General features: G+C 45.2%; 1 protein-coding gene across 2 annotated transcripts in view; it reads right to left on the bottom strand.

Annotated features, from left to right (window-relative positions):
• LOC137629757 (leucine-rich repeat-containing protein 45-like) overlaps positions 1-12,134 on the bottom strand; it is a 121,907-nt gene that overhangs the window by 65,116 nt on the left and 44,657 nt on the right. For both annotated transcript variants that reach the window (XM_068361363.1, XM_068361364.1), the window contains exons 9-10: positions 6,035-6,146; positions 3,134-3,240 (exon numbers count right to left, since the gene is read on the bottom strand). In XM_068361363.1, the coding sequence (XP_068217464.1) occupies positions 3,134-3,240; positions 6,035-6,146 (219 nt within the window). The remainder of the gene's footprint in view (positions 1-3,133; positions 3,241-6,034; positions 6,147-12,134) is intronic.

Here is a 12,134-nt window from a genome sequence, read left to right as displayed (position 1 = left end):
AATCTGCCCTCTGAAGGAAGATCTCTCGCTGTGTCCAGTAGAGTGTCTATAGGTCTATCTTCGTAGAACTTCAGACTTCAGGGAAGGACAGGTCTTTAAAGGAGAAACCTTGGGGTCAAATCTATCCCTAAGACAACTAAGGGCGAAGATCATCTATTTCATTCGCAGAGCGAATCCTGACAGTACACCCGCAGGTCATGATCCAAGAAAAATTGCTTCGTCATTAAACTTCTTCCAATACATGGACTTTGAGCGGCTTCGCTCATATACTGGATGGAAGTCATCCAGAGTGTTCTTTAAACACTACGCGAAGCAAGTGCAAGAGTTGAAACGATTTGTGGTGGCGGCAGGTAGTGTCCTAAAACCTGTCGTCTAGTGCTGCGAGGAACAGTGAATTGATTGGGACTGTCAAATTATGGGTGAAGGTGTTGACACTTCACAGTGCAATACTTTAAGATAAGTATCACCAAGGTGGCACTATGGACTGTTCTAGTTATCAAAGGTGAAAAAAACATAGAGACAACACTTGTGCCGTGTGTTCTTACACAGTGTGAAAAGACAATCAAAATCACAGAAATGCATATTAGAAAATTTAATAAATTTTCAGTTTTGTGGCGCTAACAATATTTTTCCCTTTCAGGTGAAATAAACATTTCTGGTCCTGATTGTAATGCATGTTTCTTATTGCACTTCTTAAAATTATGTTAACATTATGTTATGTATGTTGATTTGTTGGTTATTTATTACCAATAAATACTTGATATGTATTTGCGTCTTATTTCGCCCCAAAATTCATCTCAATAAAGATATGCTAGAGTATTATTTTCCTTTAATAATCTGCATATGTATATATAAACGAAATATAATTAATAAATTTGTTCTGTTACGAGTACAAACTTTACCTGGCTACGAATACATCGAGACCTGTATGCTTTTGATGCTATGTTTGTTCATATGGTATATGCAAACCTCAAGACTCTTTCCTAAATCTAGTATGACTCTTCCCTGCAGGGGGCAGGAAGTACTAACATGGTTTATTTAGCAGAAATGATGTATAACGGTAATGTCGTATGGCTCTATGATCTGGATGACCAAGGAATAATCATCCTGAGGTTAAGGCACATTTGGAAAATCCACAGATACAGTACTTTCTAAACAATGCTCTGGTAATCTTCCATCAGGACGACATGGCCTGAGCCCAAAAAACGGATTTTGAGCGAAGCTAAAAATCTATTTTTGGGTGAGATAGCCATGTAGTTCTGATGGACCCGCCCTCCTTTTTCATAGAAAAGGCCTTCGGCAGGATCCCTCCCGAAACTACTATATCTGTAGCCCCTTGCTCAACGCTACAAGGAATAAACATGGCGGCGACATACAGCGCCATCTGGATACTATACTCAAGTAATAACGGAGGAAGGGTAACCTTGATACCGGCTCCCCTTCAAAAATTTTGCCACTTTCCCCTTCGAAGCGAAAACGCTATTCGGGGTGAAGATTGCTATGTGTCGTATCAAGATGTACATCCCCTGATTTATGCGATATCCTTAGGAGAAATTTTGAGGATATTCGCGCCAGGAGTTAGAATTCTTGAGACCTAAAGGTAAATTCTCTGGGAATATCACTGTAGTCAAATATACCCTAGGAAGCTACTTATAGGAACCTTCCATCAGGACGACATGGCTATCTCACCCAAAAAAGGGATTTTAACGAAGGAAAAATCTATTTCTGGGCGAGGAACCTGTGTCGCCCAGTGAAATGCTCCTCTAGCACCATTTCTAAGGTATAGTTATTGCTGAATATACCAGAGAAAAAAAAAAAAAAAAAAAGAGATGCATGGAATGCGAGGAATAAACCTAGCTCGCTCACTCTTTGAGTGTCGGTATAGAAAACTGGGGCGTGATTGAACCACGACCATAGATCCCTCACCAATTAGACCTCTCCCCCTTCAACATCCCCCTCCACCCCTACATCTCCCCACCCCTTATCTACATTCCTCTATCAGCACCTGCGTTGGTCAGACATGTTTTATTTTGCTCTGTGTCTTCGCTCAAAATCCGTTTATTCACATATAAACTGAAACAGCTAAAATATCAATATGGGAACTACTCTTTAATTAACATTTAATGGTAGAGAATAGATTCAAAAGTACAATACTAAAATCATGCAAAATAAAAGGGTGAAGAATTATAAAAGTTTGAACAGTTATCTACAACACAATGGGAGTTTTAGATATTTTAGAGAAACGTTTAGACAAGCTCCAGTTTTGACAATGAGTTTGGCTTATAATTCAAGATTTTTAAGAAAGTCTTTGTCCATAGACATAATTTCAGCCATGTTTAATATTCTTTATTCTTCTGGCTAGAGATACTGTATAATTTTCAATCTTCTAGGCTGCCATATCTTCACTGGTCTTTTATTCATTACTTCAAATAAGTAACAAATAAAAAGGGGTATCTGATATTTATCCCAAATAAGAAAATTACAGTACCCTACAGTACAGTATATTAAGAGAGTAAGAAGTTCTAAATGCATTAACACCAAAATAAATGATAGTTTTATTCTTACTTGAACTTTTAGCACAAAACTTCCACTCTCAACAAAATCACTTCAATCTAATGACCAAAGTAAAAAAATTGTTTACTCTCAGTTGTGTGATTAATATCATTTAGGATTTTTTCGTAATTCAACTTGGAAAACACTGCCGCAGTGACGAGGGGGTCAGATTACAGTATTTACATCTGTAGTTGTCAGGTACCTGTTTTCCGGGTAGAGCGTTTGCCCCGGGACTCCAAGGTTGTGAGTACGTGGCACGGGAACTTTCCTGCTATTATCCTCGTTGATTGGCGAGTTGCAACTCGGTCATCCATAATAGTCAAAGGGAGCTTGTAAGGCGAGTTTAACTACCCATTCAAACAGAAATCACAGATTTTGAAGGGAGAATTTGCAAATGAGAGATAACGTTACTAATATTTACGTGTGTACCGTCAATGATAAGACGATCGCCTTATCCTCAAACATTCAATATGAATACTCTTTACATACTAAGCTTTGACATTTAAACCTGGGAATTCTACATAATATGGGCATTCACCACCTTGTAAACTCTAAAAAATGGTACATCTATAAAACTCACTTCCACTTGTTGATGATCATTTCTCATGCTCTGTATTTCATGATTGTGTTGTTGATCAAGATTTCTAAGGGCCTCTTTGTGCTTGGCAGTCTCTGTTGCAACAAATTCTGAAAAATAAAATTATTTAATCATTCTAGCTTTAGCTTACATTGTAGAAATAAGTGCTCCTAATTGACAAACCATTTGTTTATAAATTGAAGCAATGACAGCACACCGACATTAATTCACAGAAGATTGGGCTCACTAAATGATGACATAGAACCGTTAGCAAAAGTAGCCACTTAATGTGTTCCAGGTGCTCTGATCAGTACACAAATTTTGATCAATTAGAAACTTTAATTCATCTATGCTAATTCTACAATTCCCACTCTTCAAGTTGAGACTTAAATTTGCCAACACATAGGCCATATCCTTCAATGAAGGATTACTTTGATTGTGTATCTCTTTATTGGTAAGTATAAAAAACCAAAGCCAGTTTAAATTTCTCCACCTAAAATGCTGTTTACATTGAACATAAGCTAAGACTTGACCACATATTGTTTTAAAGGTTTAAAGGTCCCTCATGAGTGGCAGAGGTAAGGGACAATAAAATGCTCTAGAGACTTGCCATTTATACTGTATATGTTATCTGCACCAAAGCTCCATTTCCATAAAGCTAGGACCAAGGAGGACCTGGCAATGGCTGTTGATGACCCAGCAGGTGGACTTATAGGCTCCCCCAAACCCTGCATCCAATGCTCACAACGATGGTGAGGTTGCAGACACTACTAAAAAATATCAAACCTGAGTGGGTCTCTAACTCTCATCCAACAGATTGTCAGGCAGGGACGTTTCCAGTAGGCTACCATAACCTCTCCTTTTCTTATACATAAGCCTAAAAAAGAACATGAATGTGGCAAAGAAAAATATATATAAACTAGAGGGGCACTCCGTAGAGCGCAGACCTCCGCTGCGGCAGCTTATTTATCGACCTTTTGTTCAACGTTGACCTTTGACCTTATCGTATATTAATTGGTGTGGATTTTCAAACACTCAAATATAAACCAAATTTCAACTACATACAACATTTATTCATGAAAAATATAACACAAAAGTCTTATACAGTATAGAGTAAGAACTAAAATTCTTTCTCGTCATTATTCTGAGTAACTTACTTTTTTTTTATCCGCAACTCAACAGAGCATAAAACTATAGGGGCACTCAATAAAGCACAGACCTCCGCCGCTCGACCATGACCTTGACCTTTCAATACCTAATCATTTCGGGCTTTTTACATAACAGTTAATCGCAGCAAGTTTCATTACTCTATGATTAAAATTGTGGCCAGGAACCTGTTCACAAACAACCACACACACACAAACAGTGGGTAAAACAACCTTCAAACTATGTTGGCGGAGGTAAAAATATATAACTGTCAAAATTAATTATCATTACTTGATAGTTGAATGCATGAGTCATTGCCACCCACTGAGGCCATGAAATGCATGGGTACAATGACATCACAAATTTTGGCAGACATCAATTCAAGCTAAGGAGACATTTGGCAACTCCATATTGTAACAAATTCCCATTCTAGAAAAGGCTTTTCAAAAGGCATAGTAATGTTAATTAAGTAACAATATTACTTGATGGATATTGCACTGTGGAGTATACTATAGTAAAGAACATGGTACGGATGTGAATAAAACATCCTTTGTTTCTTTCCGTCGCTAAATTGTGTATTTCTCAGATGTCTACTTAGCAGATGATGTGAGGGTGTAAAAAGAAAGAACATAGTTAAAATGGAACCAAAAGCATGAAATGCCAAGCAACTCATCTATAATTCTAGGTGTGATTACTGATTGCAAAATTACTTTTGAAAAATGCATCCAGTCTGTTTCCTTTTCCCTTGCAAAAACATTTGGCCTACTGAGAAAGTCTTTTAAGATTTTTTATGATCAATATATCCTGAGAAAATGTTTTAACTCTTCCAATCTACCATATTTTAAGTATTTTTCTGCCTGGTCTTTATACCTTATCTGGTTATTACTGTAATCTCTGGCACCATCATTCAGTTACTTCTTTGTGCATGTTGCATAAATTTTTCATAATTCTGACTATCCTTTGAATTCAGATCTTTCCGTCCTGTATGTACAACTAGGTATTTAATTAACTCTAAAAGGTTCAATTCTCATTTTTATTCCAGTGTGACCAGCTAATAGAATGATCTTTCTCATCAGGCTGTTGAATTTGTGAAACTTGAGAAGTTTAAACTTGATGCAAGAGCTTTTCTGTTGAACAGGTTGACATAAGTCTCTTTCCGTATCTTAAATACGATTGATCTTTTTCAATGTTTTCAATGGTCCAAATCAATTTTATATATCTTTCCTATTAATTCTCAAATCTCTATTTATCTACCAAGGCACTTCCCCCCAATTTTGTGTGGTAGCCAACATCAAAAGAAAAAAAAGAAAAGGGGGGGGGGGTTCTTAGCTCCTCCCAGCCTGACAAGGGATTCAGGTGAGTTTGGTTGGTATTGCTATGGTGGTACAGCCCATCCTCCCCAGTTTTCCACCACAAATGAAGCTTCATGTGCTGAATCCCCTACTGACGCTACTTCAGCGGTCACCAAGGTGAACGGAGGAGGCATACTGTACGTATTTTTCCATTTCATTACCACACTGAGCTGTTTTCCCTGTTGGAGCCATTGGGCTTGTAGCCTTCAGCTTTTTCAACTAGAGTTGTACCTTGGCTAGTAATAATAAATTTTCAGTAATAACCTAAAATTACAGTACAAAAATATCTCAAATTTCCTAAAAAGTAATATAAAGGTAATTCATTAGGACATTTCCTACTAGTATATATGTACACCATATATCACTGAAAAAAAAAAAATAATATAAAAACAAAACCAATCCTTACCATCACATTCAATTCTAGCACCTTTAACTTCAGACTGCAGTGAGCAAATAGTTTCCTTGAGATCAATAATCTGCGTCTTCTGACTGTTGCATCGAAACTCAAGATCGCCAATCTGAAAATGAATAGAAAAATTTGACAGGCAAAATAATTATAAAATATATCAAAACAAATACAGCCATAAATATATATCCAATTTGTAAAAACTATTTTGGGGGACTAAATACATTTCCATATAAATCCACCACTCATAATTAGTTCTGTGGACACAAAATTTGCCCCGATGCTTCAGTTCATTTTGAAAGAAGGAATGATAACTACTGCTGGCCAGTGTGTCCAGCAGCGACGAGAATCATTATACGAGTCGTCTAATCCACAGCTGTGATAAATTAGTTGGGCTGAAGGGCTGGAATTTCTATTATACGTAATGAGTTTGCTTGAAAAAATACAGTCTAAACAGCACATTACCATTTGAATCTCAATTTAGGTAGAAATAATTGAATTGCTAAAAACATTACACTTGGCAAATCGGGAATCTTAGGATCCATATGAAAATACTATACCTTGGGGTTGATCTTCAAGCATCACTACTCGTCTCTCAAAGACAGAAAGGGAGTTCTTCTCTTGAGAATCTATGGAAATGATTTTCTTTTTTTTTATTTAGAAGTCAGAAATCAGTAGTTTCAATATTTTTAGCATGATGACTATCAGGAAAGGTTAACTGAAATAATAAAGATTCAGAAAGAATTCTGTATACTACTTTGTCACTGGTTATTTCCTATGGACCCTTAAAGTAACTTGCCTGAGCCAGACCTGAATAGTATTCCTGGTTACTTTGCTTCTTGATAATTCATTTACGTAAGTGGAAAGGTACAAGATTGACAGAATGGCAAAGTTTACAGTAGTTCGGTCTGGCTAAATGTGATTTTCTCTCCCTGACAATGTTATCTTAAAAGACATATCTATTACTAGAGAATGTTCATTATAGATTTTGAAGTTGCAAACAGGATGAAGAAAGACTGGCTCCAGGAAAATTAAGTAAATTTGTTCAAGATTTAATATAAAACACCTCTCATCCGAGGCTTTAAGGCCCCATAAAAACATCTTTCACAAACTGCAGATTAGCTTTTCCACTTCGACCAAAAACTTTGGAGCTAAATTTGTATGGTTCAAGACCTTTACAAGGTATTGGATGTCAAGATAGGACGAGAGATACACGATGCTGGAGACATGTCGTTTAATGCGTCCTCAGATACAAACTGATGCTGTTGCTCTCTGCAACCGGCACAGTGCCACTCACTCGGCGCCTGCCCGCCATGGGAAAACATATCTTACTGCAGGTACTCCATCATCCCCCCCCGAGATTAATACATGGGTATACATGGAGAGGCAATGATAAAAAATAATGCATGGATATACATGGATTAAATTGGGTGCATGTGCAATAATAAGAAGACAGGTACATAGCTGTCAGGAATGCAGAATACAATGTGCGGGTAATACATGTTCATAGAATAATATGAAAAGCAAAAGCAATAAAAGACAGAAATAAAAGAAAATGTATGCAGGTGCCGCTGTAATATACGATGATCACATGTAGTCATCCATCCACGCAGGCCTTCTAGTGCACCGTGATGGGCGTGGCTTCCGTGCTGCCTGTGGGCTGGGCGCGGGGTGACTGCCTGGTAGCTGCTCGGGCGTGGGCGTGGCTGGGTGCGTAGCGGGTGTGGCCTGCCTAGGCTGGGGCCCCGATGATGTGAGACGCAGGTGCTTCCTGTTGCGGAGGGAGAGGCGCCCGCTGCCGTCTAACTTGACTAGGTACTGTCGGTATGGGAGCGTTTCCGCTACGGTACCGGTGTGGTCCCATAGCTTGGTGGCCTGATTTTGCACTCGTACTTGGGATCCCGGGTTGATGGCTGGAAGCTTTCTTGACGGTCCGGTCCTGGTGAGGGCAGCACCACTGTCGGCCATCTGACGTTCTCTCTGTCGTAAGGTCGCCCCCCAGTGTTTGTCTACCGTGAGGTGCCAGCGAGCCGTAGGTACGCCATCTCGGAGCTGCCTGCCCGCTGCCATCTGGGCGGGTGACCTGTTTATTCCGCGGAGGGGGGTGTTGAGGTACTGCAAGATAGCCATAGAGGACTTGTCCGTGTCGAGGGTGCCGCCGCTGCCCGTGTTCGCCATTATTATCCGCTTCCCAATCTTGACTGCGGCCTCTGCCCTGCCATTGGACTGCGGGTACTGGGCGGATGACAGACGCACAGACACGCCCCATAACTTGAAGAATTCCCCCATTTCCTCACTTGCCAGATTGGTGCCACCGTCCGTGGAGATTTGCTCCGGGGCCCCCCATCTGGCGAAGTAGCGACGTAGCTGAGTCTTGATGTGGGAGGAGGAGGTTCCGTGGGGGAAGTGGGCGAGCTCCAGCCACCCTGTGAGCCTGTCTGCGTAGGCCATGTACGAGTGTCCGTCGTGCTGAAACATATCTGCAACCGTCATCTGGAAGGGGTACTCTGGGGGCGGCGTGATAATGAGTTCCTCCGCGGCCTGAGATGGTGCGTGTACATCGCATTCTTCGCACGAGGATCGGTGATACTGCAGGTCCCCCTCGAGTCCAGGCCAGTATACCGTCTGGCGCGCTCGTCGTTGCATCGAGTCCAGGCCTTGGTGCCCCGCGTGTAGGTTGGCAGCCACCTGCTGACGGAGAGGCTCCGGGATAACTAGGCGAACGTTGCCCTGTTCGAACGTATATGTCTTGGATAACGGCCAGCCTTTCCCTGACACTGTAAAAGGGCCGAAGGCACGCAATTTCCTGGGACTTCCTATCGGCCCAGTCCCCGGCCAGGACTCTGGCCGTGAGCAGCTGGTACACGGGGTCGATGGTAGCGGCGTGTCTAACTCTCGCCTCGTCCACGACACAGCTGTCGTGCTCCACTGCTGCCACGACGGCGGCCGCCATGGTGTCGGTGAGATCTTCGTCGAGGTCCATGTCGTAGGCGCTGGGATCGGCCTTTAAGGCGGGGTATCGAGACAGGAAGTCCGCCGCGCTGTTACGCTTCCCTGGCAGGTACTTGACCCTGAATCGGTACTGCAGAGTTCTCTCCTTCAGCCTGAAAAGGCGGGGGTTCGAGATTTCCGTGAGGGCACGATCCCCCAGTAACTTGGTTAACGGGCGGTGGTCCGTCACAACGGTGAGGTTGGGGCACCCCAGCAAGAACAGCCTCGCCTTCTGGAGACACCAGGCTACGGCAAGGGCCTCCCCTTCCACGGCGGCGTAGCCAGCTTCAGCGGCGGTGAGATGGCGGCTGCCGCATAGTGCCAGGCGCCACCCACCCGTGCAGCAAAAGGGCGTATTGGCGGAGCTGCATGAGCAGTACTGTTGAAGGATGACGAACCCTATGCCTTCTTTACTCCAGTCGGTGATCGCTGCTGTGGGGCGGCTCCTGTCGTAGTAGGCCAGTCCGTCCTTCGCTAGTTGGCATATCATATCTTGGGCGTGATGAAATTTGGTGCGGAGTGCCTCGTCCCAGTACACTGCCTTCCCCGTTGGTTTTTTGAGGAGCTCCCTGAACGGATTCATGATAGGGGCTGTTGCGAGGAATGGCGCCAACTGGTTGACAAATCCGTACCAAGCCCTTATGTCGGTGATAGAGGGCTGACGTGGCATCGGGAAGTTCTTGATGGCCGCCAAACGTTCCTCTGTTGGCTTGTAGGCCTCCCAGCCCAGGTTGAAGCCCACGAAGTCTACTTCCCTTCTGGCGAATTGGAATTTCTCCGGCTTAAGCGTGATACCCTTGGCTGCGCATGTTTCGAGGAAGTCGTAGGCATGCCAGAAGGCCCCTTCGATGTTGTCGTCGTAGAGTAAGGTGTCGTCCACGCACTTGTATTTCCTCTGGATATCCTGGATGGCGTCGTCAAACCGCTTGGTATACGCATCGCCAGCGGAGCAGTGCCCCATGGGTGTACGACGGTAACGAAACCTTCCCCAGGGGGTAATAAATGTGGTTAGATCGCGGCTTTCTTCGTCTAGCTCCACCTGGTGGTATCCCCAGTACGCGTCCGCCACGGTCTTGAACGTGTGCTTAGGAACCCCGGACACCATGTCGAATGGGGCAGGGGTGTGATGTGTCTCCCGTAGGCAAGATGCGTTGAGGCGCTGATAGTCGACTGTACGGCGTGGCTGTCCTGATTTCTTGGCGACGACCACCATACGAGCGCACCATTCGGTTGGCTGCCCAGCGGGTACCGGTTCTATAACGCCACGGGCGGCATCTTCTTCGAGCTGGGCCTTCACTTCTTCTTCCCAGTGTTTCGGCACTGATGCTGGGGTATGGCATGCGTAAGGCGTAGTTCCTGGGAGCAGGTGGATACGGTGCGGTTTCCCCTGCATCACTGGTAGTGGTTTCCTGGCTGTGTTGAAGGTCGTTGTAGCGAAATGTTGTAGGAGCCAGGCTTCCAACCTGGCCGCATGTTCCTCCTGGGGTGGCATGGGCACCTCGGCAGGTCGGGGTGGTACCTGGGCGGCCCGCCTGGCTGTGCCATCGAACAGGCTCACGTGTGCCACCGCGGGGGAGGGATAGGGGAATTCCTTGGGTATCAGCGTTAAATCCTTGCAAGCGTTCAACGACAGAAAGAGGTGCTTTGCCGACTGCACGAAGTACACGTCCTGCTCCGTGGTGCGACCTTGCAGGGTGACGTGGCACACGGCAGATCCAAGGCACTTCAGGGGAAGGTTTGCCACATCACGCAAACCGGCCCGGGGTGTGAGAGCTGCTGGGCGAACTTGGAGGTGCGATAGTAAGGAGGGCCCGGCCACACATACCTGTGCCCCAGTGTCCGCCACGGCGGTGACTGGCACTCGCACTCCCGTATCGTTGTGCACGACTGTCACCTCCACTACTGGGTGGCGGGCAAGGTTGGCGCCTGCAACAAGCACAGCACTAGACGTAGCACTAGACACATCCGTCGGGGATCCTGCCGATTTTGCCTGTGACTTCCTGCAGCATCTGTGATAGTGGCCCTGCTTGTGGCACCCGTTGCATAAGACGGATTTAGCGGGGCATGAAGCTCTACCAGGGGCATGGCGCCCACCGCAGTTCCCGCAGGAAGGTGGTGGGGGACCCCTGCCTGTGCCAGCGACGGTTGCACTTGGATGATCTGCCTCAAGCGTTTCGCTGCCAGCTGCACAAGCAGATTCCCTCCAGTTGCATTGGCGAGCAGCGGCGTCGACGCGGGCCGCCTCGTATGCACAGCACTTGGCCCTAAGGGCACTAACACTATTGATATCATTGCTACACTGGTATACATGGTGGCGCATAGCCTCATCGCTTAGGCCCACCATTAACTTGGGTAACAACATATATTCGGCCAGATTGCACTGACACTGAGGGCACTGGAAATTGCAATCGGTGGCCTTCTGAGAACACTTTAAAAAATAATCACTGACACTTTCTCCTGGGCCTTGTACTGCGTTAAAAAACTCCGACCATAATACGGCACGATTTGTAGAACGCAACACAATATCGCGAATGAAGTCCATGGCTTCCGTAGCGGTGAGGTTGCCCCATTCCTGTGACGTGAATCTGGCATCTAGCGCCCGTTGCAGAGGGGGTGTGCAGTATAGCCTGATGTGGTGGACGACCTCGTGGGGCGGTAGTCTGCATAGTTCGATCCAGCATTCCATCGACCTCCTCCAGGACCTGAATGCAGCGGGCTTCAGCTCAATTTCGCACTTCTCTGGGGCTGCAGACGCGGGGACACGAGGTGCAGGGGTCGCATGTGTCGCAAGCCGGTCACGGAGAGCGTTGATCATATGTTGCTGTGCTGCCATGGCTTGCCTGGCTTCTTGCAGGGCAGGGACAAGTCCACGGGGGACGACAGGGCGTGCGGCCCTTGGGGTGGACTGCATTGAGCGGCGCTGGAAGGGCATGGTGAGGGTCGCGTTTGTCCTTGATAATCACTGCGCCATATTGGATGTCAAGATAGGACGAGAGATACACGATGCTGGAGACATGTCGTTTAATGCGTCCTCAGATACAAACTGATGCTGTTGCTCTCTGCAACCGGCACAGTGCCACTCACTCGGCGCCTGCCCGCCATGGGAAAA

This window comes from Palaemon carinicauda, chromosome 37 (genome assembly GCF_036898095.1).
Source record: "Palaemon carinicauda isolate YSFRI2023 chromosome 37, ASM3689809v2, whole genome shotgun sequence".
NCBI lineage: Eukaryota > Metazoa > Arthropoda > Malacostraca > Decapoda > Palaemonidae > Palaemon > Palaemon carinicauda.
This window is presented reverse-complemented; position numbering and strand designations above follow the sequence as displayed.